The sequence below is a fragment of the Cinclus cinclus genome, chromosome 3, assembly GCF_963662255.1.
Source record: "Cinclus cinclus chromosome 3, bCinCin1.1, whole genome shotgun sequence".
In the NCBI taxonomy this organism is placed as follows: domain Eukaryota; kingdom Metazoa; phylum Chordata; class Aves; order Passeriformes; family Cinclidae; genus Cinclus; species Cinclus cinclus.
The window spans coordinates 83,076,437-83,101,874 of NC_085048.1; the positions used below are offsets into that span (position 1 = coordinate 83,076,437).

Here is a 25,438-nt window from a genome sequence, read left to right on the forward strand (position 1 = left end):
ATGATCCAAGAGGTCCACTGCCTCCCTTCCTGATCTCTGCTGCCCCTTCAAATGCTATTTGAGAGAACATTTATTACTGTGCAATCAGAAAAAGGTCAACAGAATAAATTTCATTCAGCTGATCCCTTTGCTACATTTTTTCCTGTAATCAGTTCCACCAGATAGCAACACACAGACTGGCCTCTTCTGGAAGCACTTTTTTCGCAATATATGTTTCAGAACTTGTGTTCCTGAAGACAATACACTCACTCCATTTCTTTGAATATAGCTATGGATATTTCTAATTCCTCAGTCCCATACTCCAACAAACTCTGTTTTTAGTCTTTTCTCTAAAAACCCCATGGAATCTTGGTTCACTGCAAAAGCTGAAGGCTCAACCAAATGCTTCATTCTGGTTTGCTGCCACATGGTCAAGTCTTCCAAGTTAATGCTTAGGATGCAAACAGCACAACAGGGATAACAAAATGAGAAGAACAGATAATGGAACAAAAACAGCACCAGGAGTTAGATTCTGTTATGCCATTATAAATGGCATAATATATCAAAAAATTTTCATTAATTTAATGGAACTAAAAAGACCCAACCATGTTCTGTTTCATGATTGACACAAAGGCCAAATTAGCATGTCTGGCATTCCGCAGATCAAAGACAGTTGTGATCATATCTAGATCAGGTACACTAATCATTCATGACATGAAAAGTTCATCACAATAGCATGTCTTGATCATAGTTGAAGAAAATTCAGTCTTTCTACATTGAAGTAGCCCTTGTTAATATTTGCCATAGGAAAATGTTGGAACCACTGATTCTTAAAATTGCTTGTACTCCTCCTTTTCTGACTTCCAAGATGTGATAAAATATAAATCTATCTAAATGAACTGTTGCATTTAGCTGATGACATTTGGTCTGCAAAATACTTCAAAGGATGAACACACAAGTTCTGAAGTAAGGAATAGCCTACCCAGTCTTTTTCTCTTAGCAGACCTCTGATGTAGAAATTACTTTTTAAAAAAATGGAATGATCTGTTTCTGTCAGGCACTTCTACAAGTTCTTCCTCATTGCCATCCCTGTACGAAAGATGAGAGAGCAAAACCTTGCTACCACCTTTCACAAGCACAAATACATAGGTGATGGTGCACATTTGCCATGACTGCTAGATAACATTAAACAGTATTTTCCATTTCTTCTGGCAATATGCTATTTGTTTCCTGCATTAAATGGCACTTGCTTTTATGGCTGTGGCATTCGCAAAGTGCCATATGTATAACTAGAGGCTGCAAGAATCATGCAAAGAAATGGACAACAACGAGTGTAGCTCAGGGATATCAAAGATTACCTCATAGACTGAGGTGGGAGGGCAGGTAATAGTTCCATAAATCTACTTTTGGCTAAGAGTCCTGCTGGTAATACTTGGTGGTGCTGCAAATGAAACATTCTGTCATTAGTCAATTCAAAATAAAAGCATTTCAAGCTCAGTTAGCGAACTTTCATCCCATTCACCAGTCAGGGCAGCTCCACTTAATATATTTCTAAATGGTTAATCTCTGGTGGCACTAAAACCTACAGGAGACTGAGGATATTTTTCTTCTCTAGAGGGTTTCTGTAGGAGCTGTGTAACAATGAGATTCAACTGGTCCTTTTGTTTTTGTCTTTGTCAGTGCAGATCTCCATATTTTGAAGTCCAGCCATATTATTTGTTTTACCATCCATTAAGTCTTCTGCCATCACAGTGTTCTTCTTGTTGCATTGACAGAAGTCACTGGAGCTCTCTAGAATGTTGATGCAAAATTTGATAACCAGTGCTAGCCAGGCCATCCCAAAGAGGATCCACAGAGAGATTACATTCTTGTACCAGCTTGGATAGGTGCGATCTGGGTTCATCCCTACAACAGAATCACCCAAAACATTTCTATGTTGGATCAAGAGTGCCTCAAAGGAGATATTACATGTAAAGCAAGGACTGTTGAAATATCACTGAATATTAGTGATTTCTACATAAAACACAAGTATGCCATCTACTTAGCATTGTGAACAGATGTCGTAAGTATGCTTCATGATGTGTCAGCACAGCCTAGTACTCCTTAGGAACTGTAAATATCACCCATAAGAAAGAAAAATAAATCCAAAACTAGACATCCATGTCAAAGTGAAATTATTCACATTCAAGCACACAGTTCAGTTTCTCTGCTTATCACTATTAGCATGTGACAGGGTAGCAGGCAGAGAGGTAAGTAGATTTCATGCACCACTGTATGCATCCTGTTCAGCCAGATATAAACACGAGAGTCTCTGAGAGCAGGGGAAAAGAGTTCTGTGTAGTCCTAAAACCTCCAAGAACAACCAAACCTTGAAAGACAGTTTGACACTGTCTCTGCCTTCATGGCCACAGAGGCACTCTCTGCAGGATCATGGACAGCTTGGTGCCCATCAGGACTGTCAGGTCCCTTTTTGCAGAGATGTTTCAGGTCAGTTATTCTTCCCAGTTCTGTATATCACACCAGTGGGGAAACAGTGTGATGGTTACTTGTACCTTAATTTTGAGGCATAAACCACACATACAGGACTGTAAGGCAAAATACCACAACTGATGTATGAAATTATTCCCATGCCAGACCTAGTGCATCTATGGCAGTATTCAAGTTACAAATGTAATTACACAAGTGAAGACACACCTGGAAGACAAAGGAATACCAAATGCCTTACCAGAAACTGAGAGAAGTAAAGCTGCTGTGGCACAGAGTTCAGCATCATCTGTAAAATCATTATAAGAAAATGCTGAGCTGACCAGCTTTTGTCAAGCTCCATCTGGCTACTGTTGCCCAAGCTAACTTTCTTCCTAACTTACTTACATGTACCTACACAAACTCTGATCATAACTTTTTTGCATTACAGAAAAGTCCTAAAGTAACTGCCTCTAAGTTATCTAAGCATCAAACAAGGGCTATGAAGGAAAGAAAATAGCAAATCTGCAATAAGATGTTTTAGTCTGTTCCTCAGGAATCCAAGGGTGCATGTGTTTCTATAATTAATTTATTTTTAATGACAAAGTATTTATCAAAAAGGTGTGTCCTGCATTTTAGCAAATGCAGTGGGTGTGGATCCAATCCCACTTCCTCTGGCAAAGGGTTTTGGCATCCAAAACTAGGTAGTGCCTGGTGTCTTAAGTTGCCTTTCAGAAAGCAGTTATCTAGGGTTTTGACAGAAGAAACAGTCCTGTATGTTAATGATGCAGACTGGCATCTGCTTAAAGCTAATGGCTGCTGTCCCACTGGAGTGTGAAAAGTGTGCTCTCAGCACCTACTGTGATTAAACCATAGCCCTCCTGCTTGGTGGCATAGTCATTCAAGTGACAGGCCACTTCATTGCCACTTACTGACTGGGAAACATTGTCTTTGTTCTTCCACAAGTGGCCTTGCTATGGCAGAAAGCATGTCTTTTCCAATCTGTCAAATGCCCACCACAACATACTGATCATCAGGTCTGGGGATTGCGACTGCTGCCAAACTGCCAAGTGGGGAGTTTGTATATAGTGGATTTGCTGTTCAGTAGGTGAAAGCAATGAAATGAGAACTACTCACCAATCACATAGTCCCCAAACCCTATAGTGCTGAGGGTAATGAAGGAATAGTAGAAGCCTTCTTCATAAGACCAGCCTTCTTTGTCAGAGAATAACAAGGGAGGTAGCAGGAGGAACAATAACAAGCCAATTACCAGTGCACAGGTCTTCATCAGGAAGGAAGCTTTATTCTAGTAAAACAGAAAAGAAAAAAATTAAAAATATTATCACAACAAGTGCAGCAAGGAAAGTCAAGCTTGGCTTCTGGTTGGAGATGATATGATGATGGACTCTGCAAAAGCATATATTCACTGAATTCCACTATAATAAATGGTCTGTCTGTCCCACATGTGTGGTCATTTTAGCTGGGATGGTTATTTTCTTCACAGTAGTTAGTAGGGGGTTGTGCTTTAAATTTGTGTTGAAAACAGCATTGGTAATACAGAGGTATTCTATTGTTGCTGAGTAGAGTGTGCACAGTGTGAAAGCCCTTTCTGCTTCTCATCCCACCCCACCAGTGAGTAGGCTGGGGGTACAAAGGAATCTGGGAGGGGACACAACCAGGACAGCTGAGCCCATGTGACCAAAGAGATATTCCATACCATATGGCATCATGCTTAGCATATAGAGCTGGGGAAAGAAGGAAGCAGGGAATGTTTGGAGTGATGGAGTTTGTCTTCCCGAGTAAATGTTATGCATGATGGAGTCTTGCTTTCCTAGGAATGGCTGAACACCTGCCTGCTGATGGCAAGTGGTGAACAAATTCCTTTTTCTGTTTTGCTTGTGTACACAACTTTTGCTTTACTTATTAAACCATCTTTACCTCAACCCGTTAATTTTTTACTCTTCTGATTCTCTTCCCCATCCCACTGGGAAGGGGTAACTGTGTGGTGCTTAGATGCTAGCTGAGCTTAAACTTTGACACCCAGCCAATACAAATTGGGCATCATCTTCATAAGTCCTAAATTCATGCCAGTTTAAAGCCTGTTCCACAAATGTTCCCATATAACTTACACATGCAATTTTAACTAAAACTGATGATAAATAGACCAGATAGTCTAGAACTGTGCATTGCTCACATGCTTTATCACTTCTGTTGCTGTAGGGGAAGTCATTAATCACAGAATTTCCCTCAATTAAAAAACAACCTTATCTGACACCTCATAGGGCTGTCATAAACTAAATTTATTTGCTTCCAGTTATTCCTGAATATTATTGTCTTTTTGGTCAAATAGTCAGCTAGGCTGTCCTTGTTAGTCACAGTATCTCAAATACCAGACAATGTTCTGTGTCTTTTTTTCTTTGGGATGTACCTGTCCATACTGCTTACCTGCCAGTGAAACACCTCCTCTAGGCGGTGGGCACAATGCTGAACCCCAAGCAGCATCAACTGTCCAATTTCATTCAGGAGTACAAGGTTCAAGGGGATCCCAAAAAGTGCAAACACTATGCAGAAAATTCGACCAACTGCAGTGCTGGGACTCAGGTTGCCATAGCCTAGACAGGAGAGGAATGAAGCATTAAATCTAAAATATTCTCACTCCTTCCCCCTGGAGGGGTGAATCTCCATCATCTACAGAAGTTAGGTAAGAAGGCCACTGCTCCAAAAGGACCTTTGTTATAAATATCTGTAAGTTACATCCATTGTTTGTCATATCCTCTTGTGGGCTAGAAAATAACATTTCTTTCCCTGCCAATTTTGCTTAGTTCCTTTTCAATTTACCAGTGCATTTCCTCTCCTCTACCCACTACCCTGGCTAGGATCTGACGTAAATGCAAACCTTCCGTTTAGTTCAGTTTTTAAGTATTGTTGGCATGGGCTTTACTGGTAAATGATCCTGCATGGCTGTCAGATGGTCTCTGAATCACAACAATAGTGTTTTAATTATAACAACGGCCCTTTTCTGCTTTTGTCCCACAGGACTAGTGAACTTAACACTGCCTCCTTGCTTATAGTCTTTTGCACCACAAGTACCAAATAAATCTTCTATTGTTAAAATTACAGTCTAGAGTCAATATACCCAGAGAAATTATATTTAACCTGTGCAAAATACTTCAATTTCAGACCAAAAGAAAAAAAGATATTTAAAATTCTGTCTCTTTCTTCTAGTCATAGGAAGCAATCTAATAAAAGGTCCTGCCTTGCAATCACAGCCTTGCTTGTATCCTTAGTGATTCAAAATCATTTGTCTCCACTCCCCACACTTTGTTTTTAAAACATCCCATATATTTGCAGACTTGCACTTATAATTTCTAGTATTTTCTGCCACGAGAAAGTCAGATTAAACTAGGGTATATTTTACAGGATGCTTTCAAACACAGAAGAACTAGCACACCACAAGCATTTCAACAGTGCTGTAAGCCAGTCAGACACCTATGCTCTTGACTACATTCCAAAATCACCTCTGCTCATTAGTGACTGCTGTATTCCCACACAGGAGATTATCTTTTTACCACAAATTATGCTATCCCCTCCCAGCACCGCCCAGCCATTGGCACAGCAAGCACAGATGTGCTCCCTCCACAGCTGCTGTGCTACCCTGCTTTTGGGTGCTGTGGCCTCAGGGCAAGTGAGTAGTGCCCAGCAGGGAGAGGCCCCAGGGCTGGGCTCTGTATCCCAGATAAGTGAGAGTACAAACATCTGTGGTTAGCGGGAGAGTCCCATTTCTTCACTAACCTCTGTCACATGCCAGCTGCAATAAGCCACTGACCCACAACGTAGAAATGTGTGCAGCTATGAGCTGGGGATATCTGCACAGTGCCAAGTCTTTGCTAACAAAAATCTCTCACCCTGGACAACTCTGCAGTCAGTTGTGCATGTGTGCTGGCAAACTACACCCAAAAAAAGGTCTGGGGGCAAACTATTCCTAAGTATGTACCCCCCACAAATCCCAAATTTTATTCTATGGAGGACATTCCCTCCAATAATTTTAGGCACACAATATACCTTCAATGGAGCCCCAGGAGCCTGTCCCTGGGAATGGGGAGAGCATCCCCCAGAAAGAATGGGATACGGTGATGTAACTCGATGTTTTGAAATACAGTCAAACAGAAGGGGCTAAATTAAGACTTCATTCCAGTGCTACTTCTTTGTGAGCAGCTTTGGAATGTCAATGCTAATCACTTTACCCCACTGATTGCTCATTTCTACCATCTTTGACCATTTCCAGATTAACAGGTGTGGTAAATGAGACATGCAAGCAAGTATAGCTGGTAGATAACCCCTTCTAAGTGAATTACAGAAAGATGTGTCTGGTGTGATGCATTTCACACTGGCTGTGACATTTCAGTGGATTAGTTCCAATTTTTCTCTTACGGGATTAGGGTGTTTTGAGGCCTTACTTGGCCCAGGAGAAAGTGCTGGGGAGCATTTATTGTAGGGTTGGAGGCTGAAGATGAGTTACATATATTTATGGACAGTTATTCCCAAGGTGGCTCCCCCAGTCCTTCCCCTTTCTTTTCCTTCTATATCTAGTGTTAAAAGACTGGGTAATGTCCTGGGCAGCTCTTTAAACCATAGATTTCTAAGTTTCTTTGCAGAAAAGCATAAAAGAAGAAAGGCCCATGTTCTCTGGTCAATGTGTGAAGCACAGAAGCCCTCAGAATTTTTGGGATGCCACACAATGCTGGATGGCAGAGCACCTAAACTTAACTTGTATGTTGCAATTAATTTAGAATGGCAAATTGAGTAATGTAGGAAGGCCTAATGCACACAGTAAACCCAGCCCTCCAAACAACAGACCTGCTTTGCATTTGATTTCTCTTGCTCCCTTTTCCCTTGGACTCGGCAGCTCGAGACAATTTTTTGAAGACTTGGCACACAGTTGCTGTATACATGCCAAAAAGCCATGTCCCACCAGCTGTTTACACAGGATATAAAGTATAATCAAATAGCATAGGAGATTTTACATTATGCAAAATGGCCAGAAATTTACTCCTGTCTGGTTACATACACTTGTCTTTGCACTAGACTAAGAGATGCCAACCTAATTGCATATAAACCTCAACTGTTATAAAACTCAGGTAGGAATGGGAAAATAGGACTTAGCCTCTTCAGTACTGGTGTCTTAAATCATTGTGAGCTATATATTGTAAGATCTGAACCAGATTCAGAAACTAAAATTACACTGCCAGTTGTGTCACATCCCTCACAAGCCAGCTGCTGGGGTGTCTCCTGGTATGTGTCTGAGCAAAGGGACACTGAGAAATGATCACTAAAATCTGCAGAGACATCAAAGTGTAAGTGCTTCCAATGAAGCAGCTGGATTAAGCGCATGTATAGCCCCTCTTGTTTTGAATAAGGTGTAATGTAAGTTAAGCTTCTTTGGAGGAAACAAAACAAGAGGGGTTTTATTTCTAAATGCACACAACCATGTGCTTTAACTCATGCACTTCTGTTATATATATTAAGTAATTCAGGATTTTTTCCTGCTTTCTTATTACATTCCTGCCCATAAGGGATTCAGAAATTCTGTAGACTTGTTAAGAAGATGAGACTTATTAGTAAAAGATCTTTTTATTCACAAGACATTACTTGCAGTGCCCTCAGTTAACTGAGGCAGCTGCAACTTTCTGCTACCCACAATGAGAGGTTTGTTCTCACTGTCCAGATATAAAAGTATTTTCATCAAAAAGTGCTTAGAACAAAAAGTGTCTATCATAGGCTGAAAAACATCTGAAAGTTTACCAGAAAATTTCATCTTCAGGAAAAAACCCCAGAGTTAGCATAAAACCAAATCTCTCCAAAAATATGTTTGGGTGCTAAAACCACTGATAAAGCTACAGGTTAGAGAAGCAACTCTTCTTATTTTATTAAATCTTTTCTCCTATCTGAAAGTATACAAGCCATCAGACACTGTCTAATCCCAAATTTACAGATTGCTATTGTTGACATTATTTTGCTTTGAATAACCAGGAATTTATCTAAGCCTGGGGGCCAGGTATCCACTGTGCAGTTCACTGAGGGGTGTCAGTGCCAGAATTACTTTATTTTGCATTACACATTTAAATACTCAAAAACCTCTCTGCTTGGAAGTTGGGGTGATGTTTAGTGAGCCATATACCTATTTTCCCAGGCACTAGAGGGGATCAAATCCTTAAGCCATTCAGCTCCTCCACCATTTTCCAGACAATCTAAACTTTTCTTTCTCTTGTTGTCTCTACAAGCAATCTGGATGTTTCAATCCAGGAGAAATGAAAGATTATTTTCATGAAAATTCAAATTTTTGTTGAGAAAAAAATATGAAAACTCACTCTAGATGGAAAATACATCTTTGTGTAATTCAAAGTGGAAAAACCACAAACACACCTACTGATAACTCACACAGCCTTATGGTAACATTTATCTGGTTCCTGAAAATTGGGAGGATGGTCCCAGCTTAGCTGGAAGGTGACCCTGACAAAGTGCTGATTAGCCTGCCTTGATCTCATAGTTGACTGCTTCAAGCAGACAGTTGCACTGGAGTCCTCCTGAGGTACCAGGAAGCCTGAACTATCCTATGATCGTGCAAGCATTAGAATTTTCAAAGGTCATTTGGTACTACCTACGCTCACCTGAGGATCAGCAAGTCAGAGGTTCCTATCCTCCCACATACTTCAAATGTCTCCATGACTACATAAAACATTAACATGCTTGGCTTCTCCACCTTCTTGTGTGATTTCACATTATACCCACCAAGTCTGCCCCAAGTTCAAGAACATTTATCAGCTGGACACAGCTAAGGACACCTGGCATGGGAAGTCACAGTTATTCCCAATTCATCCATCCAGGGAGGTTGCTACAGGCATGGAGCCTGTACATTTAGGACAGAAAGAGGACACAAGCCCAAGCAGCCACACTGCTTGCATTGGCTTCTCAAAAATTTGAAGAATTTCATTTTAAAGCAAGTGGTGGCAGAATCTCAGGAGCTGTGTCTTATAGCGGGAAGCTCACTGGGACCCGGGCAGATTGAACAGGAAAGTTATTTACAGTTTTAGCCCTCTGAAATTCCAGATGAGAGTAAAATTTGGTTGCACACTCCTTCAGTGAGTGAAGAAAACCCTTCAGATGAGTATTGCAGTCTTTGAGTCATGCTGTGCATGTGCTGAAAGCTGTACAGAGAGCTTAGTTTCAGCTGGGTGAGATAGCATGCAGTCAGGAAAGCAGACCACATTTCCAGTGCTAAGGAGCTAGCTCAGAGGATGCTACTGTGAGTGGCTGACCCCAAACCCACCAGTGACTTCCCATGGACCACTGTGCCACATCCTACTTGGCCAAGCCTGCAGAGAAGCTTTGCCAGTTGTCACAGGGCAGGGAAACGGTCAACAAATCAACAGTGACAGCTTTTCAGCAGAGAACTCCGCTACACAAGAGGTTCCTGAGGTCCAGAGAGGATTCAAATATGAAAGTGGTCCCAAGCTGTTATTCTGTATTTTAACCACTTTGAGACATCAAGCCAGTTTAACTGAATTCCCCAACAGATTGTCAGCCAGCAATGGGCAGGAACCTAACCATTTTTCAGGAGCTCCACCAGACACTGGGCAGCACTACAGAGGGTCACAGTCTTCACAAAACTCTTGCTGGCCCAAAGCTTTACCCTACCAGGACTTCACAGCCCTGAACTTGCTACTGCTTTATTCCCTGCACTGGAATCCTCTGTGGCAACTCCTAAATGTCTATAACAATGTGGTGAATACCATCACTCACTGAATAGCCTGATCCACGTCTCTGTTGTTGCCTCCCAGCCCTCTGGGGTATTGCTTTTAGGAGCTATGTACTGTGCTAATTAGAGAAGAAAACAAAAGGAAGAAAACATTTCCCTTCTTTACAGTGAATAAAATAGGACAAGTATACCATCTATTTAAAAAAGAGCCCTTGAAATCCACAAAACTAAATTCTGGCAGCTGTGCCACCAGAAAATGGTAATACAGCACTAGGCAGTGGCATCCATTCACCCAATATTAAGTGGGACATTCAGGCTAGAGAGGACAATATTCCTTCTACTCTAAGGCTTGCACAAACGAGTAAGCCTCATCACTGACTGTAGAAAGAGCCTTTCCCTAGCCCCTTCTCTGAAATTACACCACCCTGTGGTCGCTTGACTTTAAGAACTTTTTTGATCTTGTGCTCCACTCTGAACTTGCTTTGACCTCTGCCCTGTTAGTCCAAACTAAGTAGGAGGAGAGTAAACACAGAGAGACTTTGTGTCGGGAAGGAATAAAGAAGTCTGAGAGATAAAACCAGCAGCAAGTCAGCTTCTCTTTCTTTAATCATGTTTAGTACTACAGCTCCACAGGAGCTCTGAAGATGACCCTTCAAGGCACTGAAGAAAAGAAAAATTTGTAGAATACGACATAACATCTAAAATATGGCATGATATAATATGTAAAATACAGCAACAAGGAAAGCACAGAAGTGCAACAGTGGGGAGAAGGAATCAGCAGGTGGCTGGGGCTGCCCACCCCAAAGGTTATAAATGCAGTTCCGTTCAAGTTATGAGATTGGCCAAAAAGTAAATCGGCTTTGGGGCACTTTTTAAAACAAGAGTTTAGTTCATACGTATCTGTTCTTTAAACATTTGTGCTTGAGGCACCAACTATGTCAAGCCTGCACGTTAGAATTCACTTTGTTTTTAAGCAGAGTTCACAGGCTGCTTTTAAATCTCTAGTAGCAAAAAGAGAGATAAGAATCTCATTTAAATGGAAGGATACAGTGCAGAAGATTCTGCAACAGGAGACATGGGGATTTAAACCTTGTCAGTGTGGAAAGAAGCTGATGCCCCTCAGTTGGTGTTAATGGGGAAAGAAGTTAACATCCTTTCCTCTATCCCAGTGAGAAAGTGTTCTGGTAAGGACTTGAGAAATAGACCTAGCCTTGTGAGGGGGGTTAAAGCACCTAAAGTAGAAAACAGAAGCTGGCAGAACAGAAAAAGCATCTCAAAGGAAAGTGAAGGTAAAAGTGATAGTGGTTCTGGCAGTGCTATTTGAGAAGACAAAGGCCAATAACAAAGATGTTATTTCACATAAGAGGCCAGCAAGACATGGATAGCATTAATTGCAAAGAAAAGATGTGGAAGAGGCAAACAGGCCAAAGGACTTGCAGCAGCTGGAACACGTGGAATAAAGGCCATCCATGATCTTCAAAATCTTTATATAGTACCCCTAAATTCCTGAGAATTTGTCTTCTGCATTATCATCTTAACTCTACCCTTCCTGAACTCATTTGCCAGAGTGCCTTGAGTTTTAACTCTTCGAAGCTAATCTTGTGCACCTGGACTTGCTTTCATTAGTTCCATAATCACAGCCTAAAATAAACCCTTCCTAAGAACACAAAAAACTCGACAAATCCTCAAAAAGCCTTCTCAATTGTCATTTATCTCATTGCCATACATGAAGCTTCCCATTGTGACTCACCCCTTTGAGCTTCATTGAGTTCTTTGGAAAGGAGCTTGTATCTTTACTTGACATCATCAATTTTCCTTCCCAGTCAAGCCATGGTATCATCAGTGAGGCTGAATTGCTCACTACCTCAAGAATGTGCATAAAGAGAGATTACAATAACAGACTCAGGGTGAGGATCTGTGGAACTATTTGTAGTTCTCTCTTCTACAATACGTTCTTATCAACAGTGTTATGTTGCATAATCTGTATGCAACTAACAATTTAACTCAAAAAAAGCAGAATGAAGGGTCCAGACATCTGCAGTTTTCTACACAGAAGCAGCTTGTGTGGCATTCTCAAGTCCACAACTGAAAAATCATGAACAGTTCTCTGGACTCATAGCATCAGCTTGAAATTTATGAGATGAAGATCTGTAAGAGCTGGTTCTTTTCAATTTTCATTTGCCTCTGTTACCAATTCAGTTGTGTCATGCCCTGTCCTGTCCTCTTCCCCATAGACATCAGGGTGATGAGTTTACTAAAAAAAAGAAGGGAGTGGGGGTGGGAAGAGTAGCTTAGCAGCCACTCTTGGCAGAAGAGCACAAAAAGAAGCTTAGTCTACATCTCTGCCAACATCACAACATCCCTTAGATTATAATATAAACTTCATTCTTCCTAAATATAACCAACTTAAACTGGCCGCGGTGAAACTAATTCTGATGGCTTAGAAACTCATCAGGATTCACTACTGAGGCAAGCAAAGCAGCTCTGAGCAGCCAGAGGCTGGAAGGAGCTGACCAGGCTCTGCTGGAAACCCACAGCCTGTGTAACCCTGTCTGATGAGCCTCCACTGCCATCATCTGGTGCAACCCTTGCCTGGCAGTGCAACACACCGAAAGTGTGTTCCCAACCGGAACAATGAATGTGCAAAAGAGCAGGACAGAAAGATGTATCGAGTCACAAGAAGATGACACATCACCACCCACTTGCCTCCACCCCCACAGAAATCACACGAACCCTCTTTCTTTGTGCTCATGCTTGGGGAGTTATTGTTCTGGAGCCAATATATCTTCAAAAACAATCAGAAATCAAAAGAAGGCTCCATTTGGGTACAAAAAAGAAAAATCTTAATAAAAACATACTTAAAATTGAAGAGAGCAGACAAATCAAGAAACCCATAAGGGATTTTTTGATACTCAACCACCATCTCTCCACTTACTCTACCCTCCATGCTTTTTTTAATACTGGGTCACACTATAAGAAAATGACATCAGGGAAAATTACTAATTGTTCTGGGGACAGGGGACACAAACTGACAATTATTAACATAATGTGTCTCGACTAGCTCTGTACCTAGTACATTTTATTTTTTCCCCATTTTCTCTCCCCTTACTTATTTCCATCATTTCTTCATGGCTTTGCATTACCTGTTTGCTGAAGCCTGAGTCAACAGAACTGTTACGTTTATCGAGCTATTTAACTTTCACTTGAACAAGCAGGTCATCTAATAGAGGTAGTAATACAGAGGAATAATCCATAAATATAGTCTCTGAAGATGCCAGTATATTAAGAATTTTCCAAAATCATTCATGTCCTTGTGACAGGAAAAGCCTTTTTCAATGCACAATTCACCTCAGACCTCCCAGAGTGCACAAGACTTGGGAACGTCCAGGCACTGCAACACCATGAAGCTCAGGCCCCAGAATCCATATGACTTAGTAGGAATATGTCCTCAGCTAATTATTGCTGTGTCTGATCAGTCAGAGTTCATTATTGCACTGGCACTAACAAAGTACTCCCAGGGCTGGGTTCATGGATACTTGCCTACTGCAAGCTCCAGGGAACCACAGAATGCTGGGGCAGCAACTGAGTACAGGTCCTCATTCCCACTCCTTTTCACCCTATGAGGTGGCCCCATAAGCAGGGAACTCTTACCAATGGTTGTTATTGCAGAGATGGAGAAGAAGAAAGACCCACTGTAGTCCCACCTGCCCAGGCTAGTGGTGTTTCCCTGGAGAGTTATGCCACTCTTGTAGGCTTGGATGATACCCTGCAAAGAGACAGTAACATGAGATCCCACAAACCACTTTAAAGCAAGTTCATGTGACTGACAGCCCCACTTCTGGCTGATAAAATCCCAAACTACAATCACCGCTGATTCTGTTGTTTCCCTTTTAGGACAGGATATCATGCACCTTAGAGACCAAAAGGCTGCAAGGTCAGAAAAGCCAAGAGCCAGCATATTGCTTCTAAGAAAAGGGCATCTACAACAATAAAAGAAAGTTGCACCTGCACATGGTAGATTATGTAGATATATATGAAAGAGACTGGAGGATAAGATCTAACTAGAGAAGGCCTAGACAGACAATTAAGACTGCCTTATGACATATTCATTTGAAAAACAAAAGGTTTCCAGATGGGATATTCCAATGGCAGAACTCCAGAGCAGCAAGTACACATGCAAATGTAAATATCTCTTGCAGGGGATCGCCCTGGACTGGGGAGGGTTGTATCTGATATATTAGAGGACACAGAGACTACTCAGGTTGGCCAATACGTCCCCACACTGGGACTACAAATATGAATGAACATAGCAGATCAGCATTATGCCCGATTCTGTTCAATTCTCCTGGGAAAGGCTTAGACAACATTAGCCAAAGTGTGCAGTTATGCCAAAATAAGGTATTGATGGCTTAACACTGCCCACACCTGACTATACCTCCCCATACCAAAAATTAATGGCAGTTCTGTCCAAAACAACATTATTCACAGCATGGACACTAAACATTTAACACTTAACAGTTGATTATCTTTGAATGCAAAGTGTAACCAAGAATACATAAAACTCATCATCTCTGAAAAAGATGTTCAGATACTAAATAATACTGTCCCTACCCTAACAAAAAAGATTACTGATAAAGATTTTATCACTGATAATAAAAGGAATCACACTCAGATTTTGATAATTTTTTGGTTTTACAATGAAGCTGTAGTTTATAGATCCACCAAACTGGCATGTCAAGCCTGCAAAGCAAGGAAGCTTTGTCCCATTTTACTGATATAACATGCTGTACATAATTTTTATGATTTATATAATATTTACAAGGCTGTGAATTAAAAACTGTTTCCAGGGTCCCAAGCAGAAGCTTAACTACAAGGATCATTATCTCTTTTCTCTAAAGCTACTAATTCTCACACTAAGACCAAGGAGCAGCTCAGAGATCAACACGTTTTTCTAAGCAATAAACACTTTTTGACAGTACAGTCTCAGAAATATATTGATTCACTCAAAACTGAAGGCAACTTAAACCCCCTTATTATCCCCCACATTATCATCTATTAAATTCTAACAGAGAGCTTGTGGTCTGAGAAGGGCTAAGGACCACACATATTGCATTGCATTTTGCTACCTCCTGTAAATTGTTTCTGTAATGTGAGTGGGGCAACTCAAAAAAATATTTTGTATATAGCATTAGTGACATAAAAGACCCAAGCCCTGCTTCCCTTCTCCATGCAACTACCCCTAAAAAAAAAAAAAACCCACAAAAACAAATAAGAAAATCCCAACAAACCAGAAAAGGTTGCCTCAAGAATCCTCCAGAAGGATTTATTTTGAACAGTTGCATGTAATTCCCCCACTCATCATTCTTCTTCCAGGTGTGGTGTCTGCACTGGGGTTGTCAGGTTGCATGGGATGCAGGCTGACAACACTTGACCTTCAGTTTTAGTACTGTAAGAAACTCTGCAGACTATGGCCTAGACAGGAATCACTGTACATAAACATAAAATAAGTCCCAAAGTAAGTCATACAGCAAGAGAGACAGTGGAAAATTATACAGATGACCTATTTTTCCCCCTCCAAAACCAGCAGTTAAATTTGAAATAAAAAGCTTGATACTTTCCTCAAAGTTTCCTCTGTAAACTGTGATCTCAGCAGTTCTTAGTTAGTCTTGAACAAATATACCTGCTGGAACAGCAAGAGTCCAGTTCTTGGATAAATTTAATATCAGCTGGATCAGGGATACTTGCAAAACTCAAACATGCAGCATGTTTGTTGTCCATTCTCCTGCCTGATGTCTTGCTGATACAAGTTCAGCAGTTGACAATATTACACTCAACATCAAGTCTTTGAAGACAGAAACACTTAAGAACCAGAGTGGATTGCAAGAACCTGTGGCACAATTGGCCCAAACAAATGGAAGAACTTTCATGCAGAAACAGGAAACAAAGAGCCTGCAAGAGACATCATGTCAGAAGCAAGCAGCAGTAGCTAAGTCACTAAACGTCTAATTTCACATCTTTGCACCACTTCTGTTCTGCCTGGCTTAGAATGAAGAAGCCGAGCAGTTGTGACCATCCATGCCAGCTTTGCAGTGACTTGTAACAACTCAGCATCCCAGGGTCACTGTTAACTTTCCCAAAGCAGCGATGCTGCAGCCAGGATGTGCCTCGCTGTGCAGACAGGCCACAGCATTTGCCTGAATGGCACAGTGACCTGCACTGCTGTCAGTGGGAAGGAACTACCACATAACCATTACTCATTGGCAAAGACTGAGCCCTGAGCTTGCAGCATGCCAGCTGTTCTCTTGTTTCTGGTACTGAGGCATTTGGTATGCTTGCTGAGGTCTCCAAGCCCCTTCAGCAATAAGTTTCTAAGCACTCCTTTATTAATCTTGTTATCAAACACCCAGATAACATCATTAACCATTAGGCTCACCCACCTGTTGAAGTCAGCCCAATGGGGACCATTGAATATTCATGCAAATCCAAACCACTTGAATAAATGAACACTCCCAGAAAAAAATGTCAAGTTCATTACTGTTAGGAAGAAAGAAATACTGATGCCACCCTTAAAATGTAAGAGTCAGTGGTTGGAGATAAGGATACCAGCTTTCATATTCCTAAAGTAAAAAACGTTTTATTACGCTATCTAGAATCAACCTTTGACACAGCAACAATGATGACAGAAAACTGAAGATTGACTCTCCTGAGAATGATAGAGCTAATGGAGCTTGCCTTCCTGCAGATGTGCCCATGGGGGTGGATTCGTGAAAGAGAAATCCATAGACGGATATTAATGCACAGAAATTACTTCTGGCACAGGAAGTCATTGGATTGCAAACCCCTGAAGGCTGACTGAGCATTCAGGGAGATATCAGTGAATATTCTACTTAATTTACTATATTCTTTTAGACTTTTGCTTTTGGCTATTGCTCTTTTTCATAGAAAAAAATTAAGATGGTTTATAATTTTAGAGAGGGCACAGGAAAAAGCCCAGCTGATAAACATTCTAGCAGAACAGCTGAATTCTCCTTGCTTTTGCCATTGAAGAGGTGTTGATGTGTCTATGCTACTGATTTTCAAATAAATTTCAAGTATATTTTAGCTTGTGTGTTCAAGAGGTAGTAAAAAGAAAGTGAATCACACATATTGCATCTTAAGGGCTTAGTTTTCCTAGCCAGCCTCTTTGAGAACGAGAAACTTAGTTTTACTTTATGATTACTTTGAGATTAAATCCTAGGGGTTTTCCTTTTTTCTGAATTTGGCTGGTGATTTGTACAGTGTGTGCTTCAAAACCTAATGCATTAAGAGGCACTAGTAGAAGCAGCATCTTAAATCCAGCATTCAAAAGTAGTTATCTGCCTGATCTAGGACCCCAGTCAATACCACCAACGGCTCAAGCCCAAAAAATACTGAACTTGCAGAGCTTGGGTTTGATATTTTGGGAACTTGAAAGTTCATGTGCAATTCAAAAAGCAGAAAGGAAACAGGTGGGTGGTTAAAATAATTGGAAAAAACCCCCAGAATGTAGTGGTTCTTCGGTTTCCATTGGCAGACAAGCTGTACAACATAAAACCATAGTTTCACTTCTCTGCACTTCTTTCCCCCTGTCTAAAGTGATAATTTACAGTTCACAGTGACTACTACATTTTTAGCTGACAATACTTACATAATTTCAAGCTACAGATAAAATTAACACCTGGAAGATTTATAAATTGAGATTTTAAATACTTAGACCTTCACACATCAGTGAAACTTCATTTGCAGGATGCCACATTTCTCACCAAGTAGGCTGTTCTGGTTTTTGACTACACAAGTAGGCTTTGCCTGGTGCTACTTGCCATGGCTAGTGATTGGAACACCAGCATGGTGTTCACTCAAAGAGGTCTATTTAAAATGTAGATGCCTGTCCGGCTACCTTTGTGATAAAAACATGCCTCAGAATAGTCAAATTGGGCTTCCAGCTCCACCTTACTCAAATATAAACTCTGAAGTTTCAGTTAGGAATGTCATAAGCTAATGCTTGCAAATACAAGCTGTGTTAGATTACATCCCAGTACAAAAGCCTGCTTTGTGAATAACTGTGCAAGGAATTCCCTCCTTGAATTCAAGCTAAGTGGTAACCCTGTAAGGAAGCTGTGACACCCTCTCATCACATTTATTTTAGGATGGCAAATACTCCTTTCTTTCCTTGTCATTTATCATCAGTTGCTGGTTCTTTCTGCAGCAGTTTTCAAACACAATGTTATCACAGTTTCCTTATTTGAGTCAAAAAAAGCAACTAACGAAAAAATTAAATCACTCCTACAGCCTGAATTTTAACCCTTCACAGCTCTGCAGCTACTCTTCCACAGATAACTGATAGTGAGTGACTCACCTATACTGGAGTTCTATCACTCTACACAGCTTTGAAGCAATAAACCCAAAGTAGTTATTACAGTCATACCAGCAAAAATTAAACCATACACTTCAAATTACTTTCAAAAGATCTGGTCATACTGTAACTATAAAAAAACAGCTCCAAAACAAATAAACAAAAAACCACCAAAACCCAGCCCCAACAACTACAGTTTGGTTCTCAGTTGACATTTGAGTATTCCATCTTCCTCCTCACAAAATATAGGTTAATTCTTCTGTATTTGCTGCAGAGCCACTATCTTTCAGCCATACCCATAAGTCTCATTGGCTATGTTTGCTGTGTTATCAGCTCTGGGCAACTCCCAGGTTTCTCAGTTTACACACTTCCTCCCTTCCATGGTTATCATCACATGTGGGCCCCTCCACCACCAGTCTGTGGCTGCAGCACAGCTTCTGATCACCAAGTACTGCAAAAGGAAAGACTTATTTAATCTGACCCTCCTGACACCAACAAAACGTTCCATCTTTCACCTCTGCAGTGAGTCACAACAGCATGTGACTAGGACACAAGTTTCAAAAAAGGCATTTAAGATCAGCAGTAAAGAATGGATGAATGTGTATATGTAAACTGGAGCACTATGTTCTTCACAATTGCTTTCTTCAGAACACTACACTTCTTTTTCCTCCCACAATCTTTACAGCAAAAAATGAGCTTTGTATAAATGATTAAACACGCTGATTCTAATCTACCTGCCCTCCTCAAAATGAGGAAGTTAAAAAAAATGACGAAAGTAAATCCCCAAAAGGTTATGACCCTACCAAGTATATCCATACCAATTCATGACATTTTTTTCAGAAGGAAACCATCAGGGAAAGAGCCACACAAATGACCTTTTCATAAACTGTGGCCCCTGTCACTGCTGTTGTCCCCTGCTTCTGAACTGTGGCATTCTGGCCAGAGGTCACAGTAATCTTGAGATACCTTTGAAGGCAAAAGCAGTATTTACTAAGTGTAAAAGAAAGCAGTTCTCAAGGAAGGCACAAATGGACTGGTGCAAGAAACTTTATTTCCAAGTTTAGTTGACGTTTACATATTCATGTACAAAAATCAACTTTTACAGGGCATACCATGTATTCCAGGGCATGAAAATGGCTTGCCTCATTGCAGACACTTTTCCTCACCTTTGCAATATATAAAGGAGGAAAAGAAACTGTTCAAAAGGCACCAAGCTACAAATTAGACTAATGAGAAAACAACTCACAAATTTTGTGCACTGGAAATTCTGGGCAATGTTGGCATATAAACATTCATTTATGCCTCACAGAATACCAGCTGTAAATCAGAAGAAAATGGTTAACATTAACCTTGGTCTCAGACTGCAAGGACAAACGTCAATTAAATTCCAAATAATTGACAGATTATTAATCACACTTTCCCAGACATGAGCTCTGATCCCTTGTCTTTACCTGGATAGGAAACTTACATGAATTCTGCCTGAAAGAACAACTGGCACCAAAAAAACAAAAACAAAAAAATAAACCCAGACCCAAAATACCAAAAACAAACTAAAAAAACCCAACCCAGCTGGATTCTTTTGAATTTTTAATGTTGTTTTGCCTATTTTTCCTTTTTTTTTTTTTCATTTTATGCTGCTAGAATAACCTGAGAGGTGATCAAGTAACATCTCCCCAGCAATGTTTGCTAATGTAATTGGTATTAGAGTTCCTCAATACCAAAGGAACCCTGAGAGATAAAGCATTTTTACTTTGCATCTGGGTCTGCACTACAATTTCTAGAATCCATCTAGACTTACCTACAGGAAAGGAGCAAAAGATGTAGCAGTAATGCTGCAACCAATTCTACCTTAAGCCACTAGTACTTTTTCTGAAAATTAAACCTTTGTATCAAGGAAGAACATGTGGCATAATTCCTGAGACAAAGCATTGCTGAATTCCAGTCACTTCCCAAACCCCAATGAGAACAGCTACTTGGCTGCAACAGAAATAGGCAGGGCCTGTTGAAAGAAGTTCAAAGAAGCTGCCTGCATAATTTACAAAACACAGAAAGATTGCATTGTATTATCCTTGTAAAAATCGAGATTTCTTTCCCTAGTTGTTTTTCTTTTAATTGCATTCAAAAAGATACAGTAGGAAGAGCAAGTGCATATAACAATTACCCACATCTTCAAACAACTGATAAGAATTACTATTTGTCCTTTTAGAAGGCACCCCCAGTCTTTAGCTACTCACTGCTAGTTGTGGGTCTCAAACCTTCTGGTAGGACAGGTTATTGAGACACTCACCACTCAAGGCCAGCTGGCTACACTCCCTGGTTACTTCCCATCAAGCCTGACCAGCTGTAACTGGGAATTCAAAAATATCAAAAGAATGCATCTCTTTAGGCAGAGGTATGATATAATAGGCTGCCATGCTTTTTCCCTTACCTTTCTCTTTTTTGAACACAGGTACTAGATACTACCAGAAGACCTAGGGCTGAGTCAAAACCAGAAAGAGCTCATCAGTATATCTTACCACCTTCCAAGAAGTCTAGTGATATAGTGCCAGCCTACTGCCTTATAGAGTAATGACTTTACCTTCAACAACTTCTGTCAAACGTGCACTAGAAGATGGCATTATCAGCACAGAATGCACATTCTTGATAAGGCACCCACAGGTCTTTTAATCGACAGGTCTGGAGAACTGGCTGTAACTTAAGCCAAGTAGTAGTACATTTTTTTAGGCATGAATTTGGAAAGAACAGTTACAGGGTAATCAACCCTATTAAACCTGTGACAAGTTAATGACCAAACTGGGTTCTATATAGATATTACAGCTCCACAATACCAGGAGCCTTTGCTGTTCCTTAAAGACCCTCACCACTGACAGGTGATCTCTGATGCTCACCCCTTCCTGTTGCATCATCTGAGCACAAGATTATTTTAGTAAAGTGTGTTTGCAGGCTTTTATTTCCTGACAGCTGTCACAATTCTCTGCTGGTTCAATGTCAGTACAAGCCAAGGTATTGATGAGGATCTTTCAGCCACATGGGATCTCATTGCTCTTGTAAACATCGACTCAAACCTCTAGCTGTTGACTCTGGAGATAACAGTATCTAGATCCACCTGCAGCCATTTAGTTTATAACCCGCCCTTTAGCATTAGGCTCTTTTCACTACACCATAAATCTTTCTAGGAAAAACAAAATTAGCTCGGCTCTCATTTCCACATTTTATGAAAGCAACTGTGTTTAAACAGCATTATATATCTACAATAGAAAACCAATAGAATCATATAATAAATATAGGAAACACCTATACTAGGGAGATATGTATATTACACAAGGTTTCTATTAAAAAAAAACAAAAAACCCCAACAAAACAAAAGGATAGCACAAGAGAGAGATGTCACTGTAATAGGGTAACACACAAGAAGTGCGGTTCCAAACTTGGCCCTACGGCCAACCATCTGATTAAAAAGACACTGGCAAGTACAGCAGCTGAGTGCCTGTAACCATTCGAAAAATTATGCAGCAAAAGGAGAAAGTTTGGAGGACAGCTCAGCTGAACCAGAGCTATATATACACTCCCACAATATTCAGTAAAGCTGAGGCACTTCTGCACTAGAAGTGATTCACACCAAAGCGTGCCTAGGTGCCTGCCCCCAACCTCAAAAGGTCAGAAAGGGTCTCAGCTCCAAGAAATATGCCCATAACAGAAAGTGCCCTCTCTGCATTCTCACTTCTAGAATCCAGAACCAACAATTTTTTCCTGGACATAGATATTTTTCTCCCCAGCTGAATCCAGCTACTTTTCCTCATTGTATTGAAAATGTTATCACCTGCAATGTGTCTCACCATTGCACTTGCTGCCACTTTCTGCAAGTCTTGTCATTGAAAGCCTCCTTTGATGTGACCTCAAACCCAGTAATTCTAGCATGTAAAGACTACCACCATAAGGATAATAAAAGGTCAGACATGGCCCTCTTTTCATGTTGCCTAGTGGCTCTCGAGGAAGGCCTGCTCTCAGTCTTGCTCCTGGTTAGCATGTGCTCAGTCAGACTGTATACAGTCTGGTGGGTCAACAGACTCAAACTCATGTGTTCCTTGAGTAAATGTCACTGGATGCACTGTAGAGAAACTTGTGGCCACAGTGCTTCCATTGTGCCCTACCAGCGTGTATAAACACACAACCACACATTGTTCATTTGCTTACATGCAAAGCATTTGCACTTGCTACTTTCAACTGCTCAGGAGATGTGGAACTGCTCCTGAAAGGGAAGAGCTGGCCAATCCCTCCAGGCAAGACAGCCCCAGCTACAGGAAGCAAGGGCCCACCACCACAGATGTCACTTTAACACATTCTCCTCAACTGTTGTTCTTGTTGCTCGTCTGCTATTGTCACCTCCTCCTCTCTTCTTTGTTAACTTCCTTGGAAAGGGCCTGAGTCACAGAAATTACTGAATGATAATTCACTGGTCTAGCTACTACAGCATGGTTTACTTGCTTGGCTTCCCTCCTGCTCAGCCTCACTCCGTGCTCTCCCGCTAGCTCCTCAAAGCTGGAGCTCTCTGTTGCTCTCCCATCTGCACAAGCGTTGGAACAGTGGACTTCCACTCCCAGTTGGTAACTAGGAACTGAGCGATAAACAGCTTGTAAAATTATGTTTGTATATTGCTTAGCAAACTAGGATTTTATTTAATATTGGCCCCTATACACTTAAAATAAACAGTTTAGGATTATCTGGAATGAAAGAGCTGTAAGAAAACAATGAGGAATTGCCAGTAATGTCAAGGCAATTAAAATTCACACACTGCTTTACATTTTCACAAACACTCTTTATAGGCCTTTCTTAATTAGCAAATAATCAGCTGTGTATCTAGAATACAAGTTTCTTATCTGAAGAGAGCCAGTGATGACACTGCCTGATAAACTATGTGCAACACACCACAATTACAATTTACTGCACAGAAAAACATCTCTTTTTGAGCACACCTAGCACAGCAGTGACTGCTGCATAGGAAATTAGAAAGCATCAATTCTGTGGATTTTAAAGGATTAGTTTCTCAGTGTTAAAGTTATTCAAAATAACACACAAAGCCATTCAAACTCAGAGTATGGTTTCTCAGAGCATGAAGGCACACACAGACACTGCAAAAAATGAAACAAAGCTTATTTGTAACTTTTCCATCGAGGGCTTGCTCAGTCACAATTAAGTAGTCATACAGCACTTTGTAACAGCCCCTGGTCTAAACGGCTTTGAGTGGCTGTCCTATTCCTGGGCTATCAAGAATGATTAGAGATCATACTGCAGTAAAACTGACAGAATGACACCTCTACCTAGTTAGTTGTGATTATCTTCTCTCCACTACCTAGCACCTCATTACCACCATTCACCCTTGCAAACCCTGGGCAAGTGCCACGCCAGGTGCTCACTACACAATGGGCCAGTGCTGAATGGGCTTCTTTGCCCCATTTCTCACTTCTCTCTATTTAAATTCCACAACTAGCACAGCACACACCATAAATAATAAAAGTGGTTACTACGGTAGCTTACAAAGGTACCATTTTATAGTATATAATCACTGTGCTACTGACTGCCAACAGAGAATATACCATCCAGCAAGCCAAGAGATGAAAATGTGACATAGGGCATCAGCATAATTTTGTCTGCCAGAGCCTTGCTGAAACATCCGACATGATTATCCTATTTGATAGCTTCTGCATTTTCCTCTCTTCTGGAGAGGGAAGGAAAACAAAAAAAAAAGTATATAATCAACTCTCCTCTTTTAGTTTATCTGAACTGCAGTGGCCAGCTGTTATTGCTTCAGACACCATCACACACTGCTTTCACTAACAAACAAAACCCAAAAAACCAAACCAACTCCAAGTTTTCTTTGTGTTTGGCAACAACTATTTGAGGCAGACAAACAAAAAGCAAGAAGTACATACTCAACTACCACCACCTACTGAAATCCAATAGTTTGGGTAAGTACTCAAGACACTTCGATATTTACTTTTCAGGCAAAAGCTGAGCAAAGAGAGAACCCATTTATGCCACTTTGCTTCTATCTGTATCATCAAAATGCAACCACCTGTACTTCAGTAAGACTTCATTTGTTGTTGCTTTACATTTTGCAACCATTCTGCAAATATCTTCAGAAGCACTTTTAAGGATAACTTAAGAGACCCAAGGACTTTCTATTTTCCTTTAAACACCACGCAGAAGATGGAAAAAAGTTTGACACTAGTATAAACATCAAGTAAAAGTACCACGACAAAGCCTTCCCATTAGAATTCACCACTCGCAAGACGTCAGAGACTACAACTCGTGCTTTGCAAGAGCAAACCTAAACCACCTGTAATTAACCGCAAGCAATTATCACTTAACGGGACACTCCGCCTGCCTTCGGCGCTTCGAAACCCGCGGACGCCGCAGCTCGGGGGAGAAGGAGAGCATCTCCCCCTGGGAGCGAGGGGAGCCCCACGCTGCCCGCGGAAAGCTCCCACGCCGTGGGAGGCTTCTTCGGGACAGGACGATGTGCGCGCACGCACTTATAGAGAGAAAAAGTTGGGGTTTTTTTGTTCGAAGTTACTCTCGGGTTAGAGGCGCGGCGGGTGCCGCTCCCGGGCCGGAGGCAGCGCCCACCCCGCAGCCGTGCCCGGGCTCACCTCGATGAGCCGCTGTAAGACGGGCTCCTGCAGGCAGGTGTGGTTGGCCAGCAGCCCCAAGTACTCCCGGAGCAGGCGCTGGGCCACCTGCACCTCGACCGGCCGCTCCAGCGCCTGCAGCACGGCGGCGCCCATGCCCAGGTACCCCACGTATGCCGCCAGCAGCAGCGGCACCCCCCAGCACCGCCGCTGCTGCTGCTGCTGCTGCGCCGCCACCAT

The 25,438-nt window shown here is 41.2% G+C and overlaps 1 protein-coding gene across 1 annotated transcript; it reads right to left on the reverse strand.

Annotated features, from left to right (window-relative positions):
- Positions 1 to 1,627: 1,627 nt before the first annotated feature.
- On the reverse strand, positions 1,628 to 25,438 carry KCNK17 (potassium two pore domain channel subfamily K member 17). The gene is made up of 5 exons (XM_062489225.1): positions 25,220 to 25,438; positions 13,850 to 13,964; positions 4,888 to 5,054; positions 3,580 to 3,748; positions 1,628 to 1,884 (listed from the first exon to the last, which is right to left on the reverse strand). The coding sequence occupies exons 1-5, from the start codon at positions 25,436 to 25,438 to the stop codon at positions 1,628 to 1,630; spliced, it is 927 nt and encodes a 308-aa protein (XP_062345209.1).

What these genes read in the sequence shown, in the direction of transcription:
- KCNK17 (XM_062489225.1), bottom strand. Translation starts at nt 25,438, where the DNA reads ATGGTGGCGGCGCAGCAGCAGCAGCAGCAGCGGCGGTGCTGGGGGGTG. An exon ending in TCTTACAGCGGCTCATCGAG is followed by an intron (nt 13,965 to 25,219) that starts GTGAGCCCGGGC and finishes GTCTCTTTGCAG; the next exon opens with GGTATCATCCAAGCCTACAA. An exon ending in AGGAGGTGTTTCACTGGCAG is followed by an intron (nt 3,749 to 4,887) that starts GTAAGCAGTATG and finishes CTGTTTTACTAG; the next exon opens with AATAAAGCTTCCTTCCTGAT.